A 19,041-nucleotide genomic window follows, 5' to 3' on the forward strand; every position below is an offset into this window, starting at 1 on the left:
GTACATACTTTGGAAAATGTTGAATTATACATAGAACCTGCCCTTATTGTTAAGTAGAGGGAGGGGAAAAATAGATACATAACTACACTAGAGGCCTGATGCATGAAATTCCTGCAAGGGCCTTGGCCCCTGCTGCAATGGTGGCCGCCCACTACAGCTTTGTTTTGAAGGACAGACATCCAGAAGGACGTGTGGTCTAATTAGCATATTACACTTTCATTATTATAGATATTCTTGAAATAAAGTTATAAATGGTGTTAGGCCTAGATAAAGTGATATAGGAGTTGAGAGGGTGGGAAATTTACCTCTAGAAATGTGGAAGGATTAGGAAGTGTCATTTGAATGATATACAGAGGATAAGTTTTGAATTTGTGGAACTGGGTGGAGGGATTTTCTAATAAAGTAGACAGTAAAATCCAAGCCATAAAAGGAGGTAAGTGTAGACCCTGGGGACAGGGGAAGAGTTCATTTTGGCTGGAGTGTAACATGCATGAAGAAGAGGAATGACATGCAAGGAAAATTGGGGGTTAATTGTATAGGTCCTGAATGCCAGAATTAGGAATTAGTTGTTGTTTTTTCTTTATTGTAAATGTTGATGCCTTGGTAATGGTATTTGAGATCATGTAATTTGACTGTGGTGACAATGGCTCTTTGACTTCCGGGTTGGAATTTGAATAGCCAAGAACACATTTTTTACGCAGAAATTTATGTCTCTTAGATTTTCAAACTAAGAAACATATTTATGGAAAGATCTCTTGTTAATGTGATAAATATATATTGATGAATGTGAGATATACAAGTAAGGACCACTCCTTTACCTTTAAGGTGCTGAAATGCTGCTTGTTTCAGCCATATTAGCTGTTAAATAAATGTTTAAAGGTTTTAAGAGATGTGGCCAGGAGCCGAGTACAGAGACAAAAATATGTATTTCTTATATCACATCATCACAGGGAGATATTCGTTAAGAAACAATACAGTGCAGTGGGAGTACAGAATATTTTCCTTGGATAATTAGGAGAGGTTTCATATAGTAATCACATAAATTGCATGTTGATAGATGAGTGGAAACTTTTTGGAAATGGGCATTCCAAGGCAGAGGTGGAAGATGACTACAACTTGTAAAGTGAGGTGTATTCAGAGTACTGAGGAGAGATAGAATCTGTATTTGCATGTTTTAGGTGTGGAAGTGGTGGCTCACAACAAGGCATTGAGATCTCAGGGGCCGTTGGGGGGAACTTTGAGAAGGCTTTATAAAGTCCATGCTTAAGGGAGTTGACATGCCTTTTTTGGGAGAGAGGGGGAGTGGAGAGACAGATATGGGTGGTTGTAACACATTGTACTGGATCTATTTTGGTAAAGATGTTCTGAGAAAATATAAAAGTTTAGTTGGGTATCTCAGAAACAATGTTAAGTTAAAGATTCATGTTCCTGTTCAAGGGCTTGATGTCTTAATTTTTAACAGAAATTACTACAAATCCCATGTTTTCTTAAATTCGGTAGCATATGTAAGGAGTATGAAATAAAATCAGTTTAATAGAGCAATCAATAACCAATTACTTAAAGTTGAATTTAATATGATAGTATCTTAGCCTGTAGTTGTATACTTCAGTTTTTGTTTTGGTAATTTTTGCTTTTAATTGCTACTATAGTAAAATAGAAGGTGAAGATATACCTTCATTTGGTTTATGAAATTCTAAGAGATTTCTCTTTTGACAATCCTCTTGGGAAGACTTGGTCATTTGGAGGTCTTAAGAATTTGTTAATTTGTCTTTTTCTCATTGTAAATGCCTTTGTAGCAAGGTTGAGTATAAGAAAGCAAGTCATTGAGATTCATTTAGTTTTATAAGCAGGAAGATTTGTTTCGTTTTTTGCTTTTTTGTAACTTCAATTACATTAAGCTCAGTAGCTGATTTATCTTAAACTTTTGTGGTAATTTGATTGCCTCTGAAGATAAAACCTGTGCGTTGTTTCCAGGACACTGTTCTCTTCTAATTTTTCCTCTTCCTGCACTGTTCCCTCCTTCTTTGTTTTTTGTTTGTTGGATCTTTTCCCTCTTTCTTTCTCCAAATGTTGTCATGTTTCTCTTCCTTCTGATCTCATCCAATTCAGAGGTTTTAAATAATACCTTTAAAATTATATCTAGCTTCAGTTTCGTCCCTGTAATACAAACTTATTTTTCTGACTTGTATATCTAACTAGAGGCCTGGTGCACAAAATTTGTGCACTCATGGGAGTTCCGGGGTCCCTCAGCTGGGCCTGCGCCCTCTCACAGTTTGGGAGCCCTTGGGGGATGTCCAACTGACGGCTTAGGCCCGCTCCCCACTGATGCCTAAGCCATCAGTCAGACATCCTTTTAACACTGCCGCAGAGGCAGGAGAGGCTCCTGCCACCACTGCTGTGCTCACCAGCCATGAGCCCGGCTTCTGGATGAGTGGCGCTCCCTCTATGAGAGCACACTGACCACCAGGCGGAAGCTCCTGCATTGAGCGTCTGCCCCCTGGTGGTCAGTGCATGTTATAGCGACCGGTTCCACCATTTGGTCGATTTGCATATTAGCCTTTTATTATATAGGTTTGTCTCTGTACTGGTGCTCCAGCTATGTCTTCAGCAGGCTGTTCCCGTGTTTTGTAAGACTGGCAGCTACTGGGTTGTGTGGCTTATAATGTGACCAGTGGGTCCTATAGTAACCTCCTTTGCTGTAAAATGGATCCCTTGGTCTGATGTGATATGCAGGATCTCACGCCAGGGGAACAAACACTCCCTCTGTGAGAGACAAACCCAACTAGGAATGTTTTCAATTTTGGCAGAATGAATTACTTTTCCACAATGGAAAGGGTACAATGTAGTCAACTTGCCACCATGTGGCTGATTAGTCTACTTGTAGGATGGGGCTGTTTTAGGGCTTAGAGTTGGTCTCTGTTCACTGTTAGGTTAGCTCTCTGGCTTTGATAGTAGCTGAATCAGCCTTGGTGAGTAGGACCTCATGCTGTTGGAGTCATGTTGTATCTGTATTATGTTTGCTCTGTTCAGTGTGCTAATGCTGGGCAGAAGCTGGCTGATGTGAACTGGTAGAGGCATTTTGTCTTCATTGATTAATTCTTTTTCCATGGTGGATGTCTGTCTTTTAGGGGTGTTAACATGTGTCACCAAGATCTTATTTCTTCATGCCCACTCCCAAATATCCATCCACATGACTCTGCCCAAGACTTCTTATCTTCATGTACTAATCTTTGTCCTCTGATAGCCAGGCTTTTTGCTGTTGTCTGTGAGTCCCATGTATATTCTAATCTCAGGTCAGTTCTCTTGTCCACCCAAGAGAACAGTCAGGTATGTTTCCCTAACCTTTGCCTATTGGGAAGATATTTTTCTTGCCACTGAATTTCATGGCTTTCCCTGAATGAGGCTGTAATTGCAGCTGCTGTTCATTTTTAGTAGACATATCTGCCTAGCCAATTCTCCATGAACCAAACTCAGTGACTTAATGAATATCCTATTTCCATGTCCCAACTACCTACTGAGTTATAACAACTCACTCAGCAGTTTTAACACTGAAGTTTGTGCATGCATTTTTATTTACTTACCACATACTACTGTTGCTTTTTCCTGTTGTTAGACTATGAGTTTCTCAGTTTGTATTTATACATCTTTATAATTCAAAGCCTAACAGAGTGCTTGACACTGGAAATGGTATTGTTCAGTTAATGTTTATCAGTGAAAAAGTGTTTTTAACTATGATTAAAAAATGGAAAATTTTATACATAAAACAATTTAAACTGGAATCACTAGCAAGTGCTACCAGCTTAAATTATATGCTAAGTGGGAGACAATATATGATATTTATTTGCAAGAGAGTAGTGTGGAAAATATGTAAATAATTGTGTACTAGTCTAAAAAATGCATTATCAGCTGATGGTGAACATTTGAATATTTATTTATTTTAAATATATTTTTATTGATTTCAGAGATAAAGGGAGAGAGAGAGAGATACATCAATGATGAGAGAGAATCATATTGGCTGCCTCCTGCACACCCACTACTGGGTATCGAGCCCGCAACCTGACATATGCCTTTGACAGGAATTGAACCTGGGACCCTTCAGTCTGCAGGCTGGCACTCTATCCACTGAGCTGGCTAGGGATGAATATTTATTTATTTTTGGATTGGTCCTTCTAATATTTTTTTGTTTTCTAACTAATGTTTTTTCCATGAGAAAATTTAGAAAATACTTTTATCTTGTTTTTTTCCATCAGATATTGTGAGCATTTTCCTCATTTTATTTAAATTTTTTTATAACATGATTTTAATAGGAACATAGTTTTTCATCTTACAAGTTTACCATAACTTTTCAATGATGATTTTGTTGAATATTTATGTAGACAATTTTACCCAGCAAACATTCTGTAAAAAGTTTTTAAGTTTTTATTTGCTTTTCCCTTAAAATTTTAAAAGTAGAATTACTGGGTTAAAGGGTAAGAACATTTGTAATATTGTTGATATTACCAAACTATTACCTATTGCCTCCAAAAATATTGTACCTGTTAACATTTCTAATAGTAATGAGAGTATGAATGTCAGTTTACCCTCCCCTGCATTACATATTATAATTTTTTTTTTATTGATTTTTTACAGAGAGGAAGGGAGAGTGATAGAGAGTTAGAAACATCGATGAGAGAGAAACATCGATCAGCTGTCTCCTGCACATCTCCTACTGGGAGATGTGCCCACAACCCAGGTACATGCCCTTGACCGGAATCGAATCCGGGACCCTTCAGTCTGCAGGCCGACGCTCTATCCACTGAGCCAAACCGGTTTTGGCTACATATTATAATTTTTAAAAACTTTGTCACTTTGTGAGATAAAAAAAGTGAAAATTTGACTATTTGTGCAATTGCATGTTTTTTATGTTTCTTGACCATTTGTATTTCTTCAATAAATTGTTCACTTTTCTGTTGGGATGTTTTAACTGGTATTAGTAATTTAATTTCATTTGAAGTTCTCACATAGTAGAACCTGTTTCATTTTTGTAGGTGTTTTTAAGTTATCTTCTATGAAAAATTTTAAAAGAACATTTATTTTATAAACTAGGAACCTTTCGTGGCAGATGAGTATATTGAACGTCTTGTATGGAGAACCCCAGGAGGAGGCTCTAGAGGAGGATCTGAAGCTTTTGATCCTAAAAGGTGAAGTGAAAATTTTTTTTCATAGACCCAATCTAGTACAGATTTATGTTTGAAATAGATGTTGCTATTGGAATTTCTTTTAACATTCATGTAAAGGGATTTTAGTTAACAGTTGGTCATTAAAAGACACAAGCATTAGAAGTTTGGTTGATTTTTTTCCCCCCTTTACATTCCTTTTATTTTAGAGAGGACTTTAACTAGTATGAGGGAAGGGGTTTTGTTACATTATAAGAACTTAATATTTTCTTCAATTATTAATAAATGAGAAAGAGTTGGCAATAAAAACATGTTAAATGTGTTGTTTTAAGTATAGCTGTAAATTGGGGAACAGAAAGTCACTGAACTCTAGAATGTACAATATGATTTTTATGTAGTATATTTACCTATTGACTGTTTCTTTGAAATTGGTTTCTATTTTGGAGGTTAATGGAGATTTTAGGTGAGGTTTTCTTTCATGTCAGAGATAATTCCTAACAAGATACTATAGAGAAGGTTAACATGATCATCCTTAGTTCAATTCAAGTTTATTAATACCTTACAGTTCTAAATGAAGTTCCTAAAATTAATCATAGGAGGATTGATACATATTCTTATTTTCCTTTATTAGGTTATTAGAAGAATTTGTAAATCATATTCAAGAACTCCAGATAATGGATGAAAGGATTCAAAGGAAAGTGGAGAAACTAGAGCAACAGTGTCAGAAAGAAGCTAAGGAATTTGCCAAGAAGGTACAAGAGCTTCAGAAAAGCAATCAGGTAAATACTTAGCTAAGCAATGAATAATTTATATAGACTATAATATCTTTATTTCCTTTCAGCTTTTAGTTCTTAATAAAAATCTAGTCAAATGAGATTAACTGTTGAGGCTTCTCTCTAGTTCTCCCATATCATGGGATAAAATGTTAATGAATTGTTATCAAACACTCCTGGCAGTGGCTTACATTTGGGATCACAGTGTTCCCTTCTTAGGATGGGGTGCTTTCCAGTATAGTGTGGTCCTTGCTTCTCCTCTAACAATCCAACCTTTCAAGAATGATGCTTCAGCAGACCTATATCTTTTTTTTTTTTTTAATTAAATCTTTATTGTTCAGATTATTACATTAGTTACTCTTTTTTCCCACCATAACTCCCCTCCACCCAGTTCCAACCCCACCCTCTGCCCTCACTCCCCACCCACTGTCCTCATCCATAGGTGCACGATTGTTGTCTAATCTCTTCACTCACCCCCACACCCCTTTCTCCCCCCCCCCCAAGAATAGTCAGTCCATTCCCTTTCTATGTCCCTGATTCTATTACAATCACCAGTTCATCAGATTATTTATTCACTTGATTTTTAGATTCACTTGTTGATAGATGTGTATTTGTTGTTCATAATTTGTATCTTTACCTTTTTCTTCTTCTTCCTCTTCTTACAGGATACCTTTCAGCATTTCATATAATACTGGTTTGGTGGTGGTGAACTCCTTTAGCTTTTTCTTATCTGTGAAGCTCTTTATCTGGCCTTCATTTCTGAATGATAGCTTTGCTGGATAAAGTAGTCTTGGTTGTAGGTTCTTGGTATTCATCACTTTGAATATTTCTTGCCATTCCCTTCTGGCCTGCAAAGTTTCTGTTGAGAAATCAGCTGACAGTCGTATGGGTACTCCCTTGTAGGTAACTGATTTTCTTTCTCTTGCTGCTTTTAGGATTCTCTCTTTGTCTTTTGCTCTTGGCATTTTAATTATGATGTGTCTTGGTGTGGTCCTCTTTGGATTCCTTTTGTTTGGGGTTCTCTGAGCTTCCTGGACTTGGAAGTCTATTCCTTTCACCAGGTAGGGGAAGTTTTCTGCCATTATTTCTTGAAATAGGTTTTCAATATCTTGCTCTCTCTCATCTTCTGGCACCCCTATAATTCGGATGTTGGTACGCTTGAAGCTGTCCCAGAGGCTCCTTACACTATCTTCATATTTTCGGATTCTTTTTTCATTTTGCTTTTCCGGTTGGGTGTTTTTTGCTTTTTCGTATTTCAAATCTTTGACTTGATCCTTGCAACCCTCTGGTCTGCTGTTGGGAGTCTGTATAATATTCTTTATTTCAGTCAGTGTATGCTTAATTTCTAGTTGGTCCTTTATCACAACATCGAGGGTCTCATTAGATTTCTTGAGGATCTCACTACATTTATCGGCGGTCTTACCAGTCTTTTCGAGGGCTTCTAAACAGTTCTTTAAAGACCTTAAAAGTGTGGTTTTGAACTCTATATCCAACAGTTTTCTTTCCTCCAATTCTGTCGTTTGTGTCCTGTTTCTTTGTCTCGGCATTTTTTTATGCTTCGCTGTGTCGATAGAGTGCCTTTCTGTGCTAAGTGTCCCAATTACCTAAGGTAGACACTCTTGGTGCACCCCCTTATGGGCTTTGTGCACAGTCTTGTTGTGGTTAAGCCTTGATTGTTGTAGTTATCACTGTGAGGAATTGACCTCCAGGTCAATTGGCTGTGAGAATCATCTGTGTCTGCGGTGGGAGAGCTTCTGTGCTGGAGACACCCCTCTGGGGCTAGACTTGCTTCGATGGGGCTTTGGTGCTCAAAGCAGACCTATATCTTTAAGGGCTTATTGTTAGCTTGGATATTTAGGTAGTCACTTGCATTCTCATTTAATCATAAAACATAGTAATATCAGAAAATTATTGCCTGGATAAGGTTTTTCTCCAGAGGAAACCTGGTCTGGGAAGTTTCACAAAAATCATGAGTTATGTGCCCTAATAAGAATTACAATGTAACTGGAAAAATGAATGCAGAATTCTTCCTCAATTCATTTTGGAGTAAAAAAAAAAAATAAACTGGCCTTGGGGCTAAGTAGGTCAAGCTTCTTAGCCATTCTTTAGCTCCAGACTGAATCTGGAACCTCCAAACCCCTTGCACAGCCTGATCTAGACTTGCTTGCCCTTTGTGAGTGTGTAAGTGTATAAGTTTAAGGAACAATGTTTAGCTTTGCTGCTTCCCAGGGACTATTTGTTTTTTTAGCATTAGGGATTAGCAAACTGATCTCTGCTCAAATTTCATTTATTTAGATTCCTTTATTTAAGCATCTATGGCTGTGAGAAAATATTTAATGATGTCAATAATTTATATAAGATAGAAATTATATTTTTAAGTAGTTAAATTGATAGATTTCAGGTACTTCTAATGCAATTTTCCCTTGATAATAATAATTAAATATTAATAGTTTAACAAGTTCTGAAGCCAACTTTCTCTACCAAGTATTAGCTGTGTAACTTCAAGCAACTCAAGCTTTTCTGTGCCTCAGTTTTTTCATCTGTATATAAAATAGATTGTTGTAAGGATTACATAAATAAATACATTAATATGCTTAGAATAGTGTCTAGCATAGAGGATGTCCTTAGTATATCTAAATTGTCAGCAATTTTATTATTGGCAATTCTGAGGCATTCATAGTGTATAATTTTCATCTACCAGAAGATAATCAGTATACTGTGGGAAAGGGATATTCTAGGAAGTAATACACATTTGCCTCATTAGAATAATTGTAATCTTTTCTGTTTTCAAAGCTGAGCAAAAAAAAAACAAAAAAAAAAAACCTTACTTAAAATATTATCATTGCTCTTTAAATATTTAAATGTTTTTTAAATATTTTTTTAAATCAGTGTCTTTTACTTCTAACATGTTTTTAACTCTTTAGTGTAGTAGCAAGTGAGTTGTTCAGATGACTGGTCTTTTTGATACTTAGTTCATTGTTATCAGAGCCATTATTTATGAGTAAGTGGTACTGGGAAACTTTGTTAAACAGAATGAATAGTAACTAGTGTTGCTGTTTTATTGATTGGTAAGTGTATTCATGATAAAATATAATTTTAGTAGTTAAAGTATAAAATTTTGCAATTTTGTTAATTTTTCAGATTATGTGTTGATCTATTAGGCATGAATCGTTTTTGTAGATCATCTTTTATATAATTTCTGTGTTATCTTTAGTTACCTCAGTTTGAGAGTAGTAATGAGTTAGTTTAGTTTTGATACGAATTATAAGTTAATCTGGGTGCTGTCATTCTATTATAAGTAAAAACTGCATTCTGTCATTGTATTTTATGCTTATGCATTTTTTTTTTTTCAGGTTGCCTTCCAACATTTCCAAGAACTGGATGAGCACATTAGCTATGTAGCAACCAAGGTCTGTCACCTTGGAGACCAGTTGGAAGGGGTAAACACACCCAGACAACGGGCAGTAGAGGCTCAGAAATTGATGAAATACTTTAATGAGTTTCTAGATGGAGAATTGAAATCTGATGTTTTTACAAATTCTGAAAAGGTGAGCACTATTGAAGGATAAAAGCAAATTATAGCATTAATAACAATGTCCTAATTATTAACTACAGTTAGTACTTTCCAGAGAATAACTTCACATCACCGAGTAGCTGACTTATTGTTCTGATGTGTAAATTAGTACACTATCTTACAGATTGCTGATGAAGTGTTCTAATTTTTAAATGGATTGGTTGGCTTTTTTTTTTTTCATGAAATTATGTTTGGTTTAGAAATGCCGAGGTGACTATATTAATGAGTGTTTCTTTTCTGTAATTGACTTTTAATATTAGCAGAATTTCTGTAGATTTTGAATAGTTACATTTCATTGGATGAGGGTGGTCTGACCTAATCATTGAAAAGTTGAGGTGGCATTTTTGTTGTTTTATTCACTTAAAGTGGGATATATGCAGCAGAATAATCTGAATTATTTTCATATATCTTGTTTACCCTTTTTGGATTCATAAACTCAGAAGAAACTTACACTTCTGCTTTCTGTAAGTAATTAGTTGAATTTTTTCAGAGTAAATGAACTATAGGTTTCATTGGGAAGGTGATTGTGGCATTATGAAATGGTAAGATTTCAGTGCCAGAAAGACAAAAGTGTATGTTTTATTGACTTATTGGTGATACCCCAAATGTATTCCTGTTGCTCAAAAAGTTTTATTTGTTGAGAATTTTAAAAGAAAATTGTTTGGGTGAGGGTCTGTGGGCATACATAGGGGAATATTACTATTTTCAAATATAAACATTTTTGACATATATATATGGGTTTTAAAAAAATTATTGCTTTTATTTTTTTAATAGATAAAGGAAGCAGCAGACATCATTCAGAAGTTGCACCTAATCGCCCAAGAGTTACCTTTTGATAGGCAAGTTTATTTCTCAAGAGCTAATTTAGATATATGGTATAATTTATAGAATAAACTTGTATTTTTTCCGGTATGATTTTGCTCATTAATTCAACAAGAGTGTATTGAGTACCTCCTTTGTATAAGGTACAATATATAATAGTTGAATGAAAAAATACGGTCTCAGTTTCTAAATTTAATAATATACCTTGAAATAATTTCAGTTCTTTGTTTTCCCCTGGGGAAAATATGATGAAGAAGAATTTTGAAATTTACTGAAGTGAGATTTTAAATTTTCATTTTTTGGACTTTCATAATCAAGATGGGAGGAGACTGAGAGTGTTTAAACATGGAACCACCCAGCTGCTTTTTCCTATCTCTAGATGAGAGTATTTAAGTTTTTAAAGATATGAGACAATGAAAAGCTGATGAAAGCTATAAAGTTTCTTCCAAAATGTCAGTTTCACACAGATTGTTAAATACAATTTTATGTAGTTTTTATACTCATTAGCTTATCCGCAGTCTCTGGAGAATTCAGGTTAAGAATCCTTGCTTTAGTTGAAAGGCTTAAGGCCATCTAAATCAAGTATTAATGGTTTTATCCCAAAATTAACTTTACTGAGATGGAAATTTTTACATGATTTCCTTTGTCCTTGGAATATCAGACACTTTAATAAAATATTGGTAGTAGTAGTTCCTGCATGTGAATATCTGAAAGAAATATGTCTTCCCATATAATAGACAATATATCTTTATTCTTTTGGTAATACTTGGAAGATCCTCTGGTACAGGTAGAATATAAATGTATTGCTATACTTAAAGCTTGACCATATATTGCAAACATATAGAGTTCCCTACCCACAAAATACCTTATTTTATTCTCAACTATGTCCTCATAAAGGATTAGCAGTAATGGTCATCTGTCACTTAGATATTATTATAATAATCTTATTCTTGCCCAGCATGAGAGTAATGATTTTTAAAGTGACCCACAAAAAATCTCTCTTTTAACTTTATCTCATTTCATTCTTGTGCCATTTACTTAAATGGGTAAAATGTGAAGCTCATGATAGGTGCATAATAATTGTTGGCTACCTCTCTCATCCCCTCTCTATCCTCTCTATTCTATGTTTCTATAAAACATGGCATATACTCATCTCTTCCATTTCTCAATTATACAATTGCATACTTCTCTTACAGTTTTGTTTTAGCCTCTCTGCCAGTTCTTGGAGTTGAATATATATCCTAATCAGATTTAATTTTTTTCACAAAGATTCACAACTCCTTACGTGCACTGTGTGATCTGCCATGACTTTGATATAGTCATGCCTCACATATGTTGTTTTGGCCATCCACAGACTGCATATATGATCCCATAAGATAATAATGGAGCTGAAAAATTCCTATCATCTAGAGACATTGGCCATTGTGATGTTGTAGTGCTATGCATTACTCATGTGTTTGTGGTGATGCTGATGTAAACAAACCTATTTTGCTGCCAGTCATATAAAAGTGTAGCACATGCAATTATGCAAAGTATATAATACTTGATAATTATAATAAACAACTATGTTACTGGTTTATGTATTTATTGTACTTTTTATCATTATTGTAGAATGTACTCTTTCTTTTTATAAAAACATTTTTCTGTAAAACAGTATGCCTGGTTACACTAGCAGTGGCCTCTTGTGTCTCAGGTTTATTGGGTCTCTTGATGGCATCATTTTCTCTTGTGGTTGATTTAATCTTGTGTTTTGTATGGTAACATGCTGTATAGGCTTGTAGTTTAGGAGTAATAGGCTTTATACAATATAGCATTGGTGTGTAATAGGCCATACTGTCTTTGTTTGTATAAGTGTACTGTCTGATGTTCACACAACAGTGAAATTGCCTAATGACCCATTTTTCAGAACATATTCCTATTATTGAGTGGCATAGACTGTATATCAATTTTGTATAACTTTAAATTTTTATTACTTTCTTCATCTGTCTTTGGCATCTCTTTTGCCAGTCACTTTCCTCTGTCTTCACACTGATTGTGTAGGAACTTTCGGCATCCATTTTCCATGATGTGTATTTCCCCTGATATTTAAGATTTGAGAAAAATTCTAGTGTATGGTATGTGTGATATTTTAGTTTCTGAATTTGCAAAGATTGATTACTAGGCACAATGCTTAGTCCTTTTTCTGGCTTCTACACTAGTTTTAAAATAGCTCATTTGTATATACTTTTTATTTTTATTTTAAATAACGATAATTGAACTTTTGAAAAAAAATCCCAACAGAGGGAGGAATATACAAATATCAAGTGAATTTAAAATGCCAGAGAATATGACTAGGGGCAGTAGCTCAGTGATGGAGCTGGCTGGATTATTAATGCCTCATACAATTCTTCGTTGTTTGACAATTGGTTATTCAATATGGGTTTCCTAAATGAGAACCAGCCACTCCATCTGAATATCCCAAATTTAGTTTTGTCACCTGGCATGCTTCCTGTCAGTACTGTCTCCCTTTTGGCTTTATCTTTTTCTTTCTTCCTTATTTTATGATGATCTTTAGTACAGAGGACTCACATATATCCCCAAACACAGTTTCCCCTTTTATTAATATTTTACAATAGTACCATTGCTATGGTATATTTGTCACAACTAATGAACTTCATCATTGGTTTTTATCTTTCAGATTTTCAGATGTAAAATCCAAAATTGCAAGTAAGTGGGGTTCTATTTATTTAACTGTTTTGAACAAGCAATAAATTACTTGGGTAAAAGAAAAAATTGTAAGAGGAGAGATAGTGGATCATGTCATCCTTCCATCCTATCCTTGGCTTTGATTGCTTTTCCTTGAAACAAACATTAGCAAATTCTTGGGTATTCCTCCAGAGTATTCTATAGATAAATAAGCCTAGGATATAAATCATGTATATATGTGTAAAATTTAGTTCTGTCATCCTCATTTATTTTAACACATTTCGTACCGCATAGAAATCTCTAAGACATACGCCAGGGACCACACGTTTTTGGGCAAACTGCACGTTATTTAAATCATAACTACAGATCATAATGCACTGTAGGTGTTGTTTTTCAATAATTATAACATTCTTATTTACAAAAACAATTAAACAATTAAAGTTCCTAGTACTTGTTTAACGTATGGTACTGTGTAAAACATTTTCCTCTATGAAGAGGGACCAAACAAAATTTACATAAGTATCTAGATTCGCTCCTTTTTCCATGGGCGTGAAAAACGAGAACACTTGTGAGTGGTCCTTAACAGATGGCGCGCAAAACATGAGAAAGCTCGTGAGCGGTACGAAAGGTGTTAAAATAATTAGTAGCATTCTATATAAATAGTTTTTACCTTCTGTTTTTAATTTAACAATGTATCTTCGAGATTATTCATACAGATATCTCTAGAGTAGGTCCTTTTTTTAAAAAAAACTAAGTTTATAATTTCTTACATAACTAGTTTGATTTTTGCCAATCTTTGGATTATATTTTAGGCAACTCATTCTAGGTTTCTAGAAAAACCACTGTATTTCAGGTTCCTGTGGTAGCCCGATCACTGTTTGCGAGGCCATTTTGTATAGAAGGTTCAAAGAACTACCTATTTGGACTTCCTGCTCTGTTTTTGATCACTATAGATAAGTCAAAAGTTCAGTTACTCATTCAGAACTATTATAACCTCAAGAATATAGTGAATCAAATATCACATATTATCTTAAGGTAGAATTTGGTGTTGAATCCACCATTTTGTTCAAGGCAAAGGCATCTGAACTCAAAAATTTCTGTAGTCCTCACTCTTTCTGCACTTCCAAGTTTAAGATTTTTCTTTTCTCTTGATCTCAGAGATACCATTGGGAAGATTTCCCCTGTCAGTTGCTTTTAAAGTAATAGTGGTAAATAGCAGTCAGACTGTGGGAGTTCAACTATTTTATTTGGGAAGATAGGAAAGATGTTTTTGTCTTGAAAATATAGATTTATATATCGCAATATATTGTGGTATCTAGATTCAGTGTAATATCTTACTGTTTTGTAATTTTTCAAAAGAGGGCTAGATCCATAGTCATTATATTTATAAACTAGAGGCCCCATGCATGAAAATTTATGCACTGGAGGGGGTGGTCCCTCAGCCCAGTCTGCCCCCTCTCATAGTCCGGGAGCCCTCAGGAGTGGGAGGCGACCTGGCGATCAGGGGAAGGCGACGCCTCCATCACACCTCTGCTGCTGCCACTGCTGGCAGCACAAGCCTTGGCCTGCCCTGGTTACCCGAGCCTCAGGTGGCCCTGGGCTGCTGGGAAGCCACCATCCGAGGCTTGCCTGCGCCTCGGGCCAGCCCTTGGGTTGCTGAGGGGCTGAGGAGACGGGGGGACTCCAGAGGCAGGCACATGGCAAGGTCCCAGCGGGGCTGAGGGGACTGGGCGCTGCCATCTTTGAGGGCGTGGTAGTCAGTTAGCATATTCCCTCCTTATTGGCTGTGGGTGCCGCCATCTTTGAGAGCAGGACAATCAGTTAGCATATTCCCTCCTTTTTGGTTGTGGGCACCGCCATCTTTGCAACAGCATGAGGGTCAATTAGCATATTCCCTCTTTATTAGATAGGATAGTTCATATACTAGCAAATAGCTTGCATACCTTGTTTGTCTCATTGACTTCTTTTTATTTTTAGGCAAATACCATGATTTAGAATGCCAGCTGATTCAGGAGTTTACTAGTGCTCAAAAAAAAGGTGAAATCTCCAGAATGAGAGAAGTAGCAGCAGTTTTACTTCATTTTAAGGTAAGTAGTAAAAATTATAAGTGAAAATATAGTCTTCACGGCTGGAGATTATGTAAATTCTGTATATTATAGTCTCTGATTTTCTCCTATTGTATGACTATCAGGATGATAATTTTTGTTTTGAATAATCTTACTGTACATTTTATATCTTTCTCTATAAGATATGTTAAATTTTAGGTGTTTAATATTATTTAAATAGGGATTTTATATTCTATAACATTAATATTTTATCAAACACCAATATGTATATTTGATATCATATGTCAAGCTATATATGAATTTTTATATAGTTTGCCATAGAAAGTCATATTTTTTTGCCTTCTTAATTTATAATGTATTGTTCTTTTCAGTCAAGCATGTTATGAAATAGGTCAAAAGCAAGAAGACTTGAACTTTAGTATCTAGTGGAATGTAGGAACCACAGAGTGGGTGGAATGTGACTCATAAAAGACAAGTTAAATCCAGAGAATCTCAGGTGGTAATACAAGGAATATTCTATTCTAGAACTGTCTTCTTGGAATTTGAACTACAAAGATAATCTTTGTATGGGAATGCATTTCTGTAAACATAATGCTTAAAGGAATAGTATTTCCTTTAGTCTGTTTCTTTATATTTATATCAGACTAGAAGCCCGATGCACAAAAATTCGTGCAAGAATAGGCCTTCCTTCCTCTGCTGCCGGCACCGGCTTCCCTCTGGCACCCAGGACCTGGGCTGCTTCCTTCCTCTGGCCACCAGCAAGCACCTGGGATGCGGGTTGGCTTCCCTCCGGCCCAGCTTCTTCAGGAAGGACATCCGGAAGACATCCAGTCTAATTAGCATATTACCCTTTTATTATTGTAGATTAGGGAAATATAAGCCATTTGTTGAACTTTTCATTTAAGTACTATATTTAAGTATTAAGAATGGCTCTTGAGCCCTAGCTGGTTTAGCTTAGTGGATAGAATGTTGGACTCTGGACTGGAAGTTCCCAGGTTGGATTCCGGTCAGGGGCACATGCTAGGGTTGTGGGCTCAATCCCCAGTAGGAGGCATGCAGGAGGCAGCCGATCAATGATTCTCTCTCATCATTGATGTTTCTATCTCTCCCCCTCCCTTCATTTCTGAAATCAATAAAAAAAAAATGTATATAAAAAAAGAATGGCTCTTGAGACATTATACTTTATATTGCTTACCTTATTTTTTAAAATTAGCTTAATATGACAAATTATTTTATTTAAACACATTCTATTTAAATGGATTCAATTTTAAAAATAAATTTTCAGAATGTCAGTTAAATGCAGCTCTGTCCATATTCTTGCAAGGGAAAGCAAATGCTTTGAATCCAAAAGAGGAAAGAAGGAAATATATATTTCTAAAACCTTTTCTCAAGATCTTGAATCTGTTTGTGTGTGTGCACATGTTTTAGAGTTGAAGGAGATGACTTGATGATTGGGTAAAATGACTATAAAGAACTCAGTTATGCCTAATTTTTCTTTGAAGTCCAGCAACTATTGGCCATTCATAGGGACACAGACATAGCTTTATTATATTATATAGGTATGCTTTTTTTTAATTGAGATTATTATTACAATTTAACAGAACAGTGATAATGTATTTCTTTCTTCTTCATAGGGTTACTCCCATTGTGTTGATGTTTATATAAAGCAGTGCCAGGAGGTAACATAACAGTACACTTTTTGTATTTCATTTCATTTTATGCTAATTTGTGTTTTAAAAACCATTTAAACATTATGTATTCACTATGTAAAATGCCTCTGCTATTTAGGGTGCTTACATGAGAAATGATATATTTGAAGATGCAGCAATACTCTGTCAACGGGTGAACAAACAAGTTGGAGATATCTTTAGTAATCCAGAAACAGTACTAGCTAAACTTATTCAAAACGTATTTGAAATCAAACTACAGGTAATTTTAAATAATGACTATGTAGTTTTTAAAGCAATATTTGATTTTTTTTCTCTGTGTCTTAAAAGTTTTTTTAATTACTAGTTTACTGTTTAATGACCATAGGAATAGAAATCTACTTATTCACTGAAGAGGGAAAGGAGTGATAGTGTCATGCTTTTTAAAACATGTTTTGTTGCCCTAGCTGGTTTGGCTCAGTGGATAGAGTGTCGGCCTGCAACTGAGGTTCACAGGTTCGATTCCTGTCGAGAGCATGTACCTCAGTTGCAGACTCCTGGCCCTGAGTTGGGGCGCACATGGGAGGCAACCAATTGATGTGTCTCTCTACATCGATGTTTCTCTTTGTCTCTCCCCCTCCCTTTCACTCTCTAAAAAATCAATGGAAAAGATCCTCTGGTGAGGATTAACAACAAAAACAAAAAAAAAGAAAAACATGTTTTGTTGAAAAAGTATGCTAATCACGAAGTGTCATAAGAACACATGTTTGAATTTTGTTTACCAGTAGTAGTAGTATCAATTGTAGTAACAGGTTATTATTTTTATTGGGTCTTCACCTTGACCAATAGATGGCATTTGTGAAACTGAATAAGGATTACAAATGCAGTCTGTAGAATTTTTTATAATATGGTACTCACATGAAAAAGAAAAAACAGAATTTAATTTATAGCCTATACTCTCATAGCATTATATTTTAAGGCAACATTTCCTAAACTATATTTACCACTGGATTAAAATACATTAAATATGTTTTTTTTAAAACAACTTAGGGCTTTTAAATACCCTTTAAAAGTAGTAATATGCATGTATTTCTCTAGAAATGGGGGTGAAATATACAACATTTCCCAGTTTTAGAGTAATGCCTATTAATGTTTCAAGGGACAATAATATTACCAAGACCACAGTTTGGTAAATGCTGCTTTAAGAAAATGCTTATATTGGTGTAGACTGGGGTTTTGTTTGTTGTTGTTGTTGTAAATGTACTTTATGAGTCAGGATAGGCCATTTTCAAGGAAAAAGATATTTTGAAATTCTTAATGCTTATTCCTATGACTGATGTAGACGGACTAGTAAATATAGCGGTAAAATTTTAAACCTATTTTTGTTATTGGTATATTTTCTATACATTGCCTTTTCCATTGAATTGTAAGTCAGAAAAATTTAAGGATGTGGAGTTAATTTCAGAAAAATACATCTTGAGTATGTAATTTAATATTTACTTAATTGACAAAATGTTGACTTTTTTTTTTAGAGTTTTGTGAAAGACCAGTTAGAAGAATGTAGGAAGTCTGATGCAGAGCAGTACCTCAAAAATCTCTATGATTTATATACAAGGTATATTTTTAATTATTATAAAATCATAACAGATCTTAGATTTTAATGTTTTTTTGAAAATGGGGAAGTATTCAAGTATTTTTGAATAATAGTTTGCCAGATAGCAGTCTGTCTTTTAGCATTAAATACTTGGCTTATAAACTAGTATTGTACAAGAATAGCATTCTTAGTACATTAATTTAGGGGTATTATGCTTTATATTAATGTATTTAATGAAACATAAAGCTTTGTTTACATTGTTTAAAACTAAGACTTGAAAATTTTGTTTCCGATTTTAATTGTAAGCTAGTTCACTGTTCTTTAATTTTTCCTCCAAGAACTAGTATAATTATATTTATCTGCAGTTGCAGTTTTAGAAATTGAGGAAGTGACAAATTCTTTTTTTTAATCTTTATTATTGAAAATATTACATATGTCCCTTCTTTTTTCCCATTGACCCCCTTCAGCCCACTAGTGCCTGACAAATTCTTTTAAAAATGACAATTTCAGCCTTAAGTATAATGTGAGAATCTGTTTTTGGTAAAAGACATTGTTAAACTTAGAAATATTATATCAGAAGTTTCATATGTAGTTTTTACCCAACCCTATGGCTATTGTTCAGTGTCATCATTTTGAGAGGAAAGTTTTCAAAAATAACCATAATCTGAAAGTTCTTATCTATACTAATAAAAGGGTAATATGCTAATTAGACCAGGTTGACTGGA

The 19,041-nt window shown here is 34.9% G+C and overlaps 1 protein-coding gene across 1 annotated transcript in view; it reads left to right on the plus strand.

Annotated features, from left to right (window-relative positions):
- EXOC5 (exocyst complex component 5) overlaps positions 1 to 19,041 on the plus strand; it is a 46,169-nt gene that overhangs the window by 4,119 nt on the left and 23,009 nt on the right. The window contains exons 2-10 of the mRNA XM_070419155.1: positions 5,086 to 5,180; positions 5,788 to 5,935; positions 9,283 to 9,477; positions 10,278 to 10,342; positions 13,003 to 13,031; positions 14,988 to 15,097; positions 16,711 to 16,755; positions 16,865 to 17,005; positions 18,255 to 18,337. Of these exons, the coding sequence (XP_070275256.1) occupies positions 5,086 to 5,180; positions 5,788 to 5,935; positions 9,283 to 9,477; positions 10,278 to 10,342; positions 13,003 to 13,031; positions 14,988 to 15,097; positions 16,711 to 16,755; positions 16,865 to 17,005; positions 18,255 to 18,337 (911 nt within the window). The remainder of the gene's footprint in view (positions 1 to 5,085; positions 5,181 to 5,787; positions 5,936 to 9,282; positions 9,478 to 10,277; positions 10,343 to 13,002; positions 13,032 to 14,987; positions 15,098 to 16,710; positions 16,756 to 16,864; positions 17,006 to 18,254; positions 18,338 to 19,041) is intronic.

This window comes from Myotis yumanensis, unplaced genomic scaffold (genome assembly GCF_028538775.1).
Source record: "Myotis yumanensis isolate MYYU_CA2020_CCGP unplaced genomic scaffold, mMyoYum1.0.hap1 SCAF_1, whole genome shotgun sequence".
NCBI classification, from domain to species: Eukaryota; Metazoa; Chordata; class Mammalia; order Chiroptera; family Vespertilionidae; genus Myotis; species Myotis yumanensis.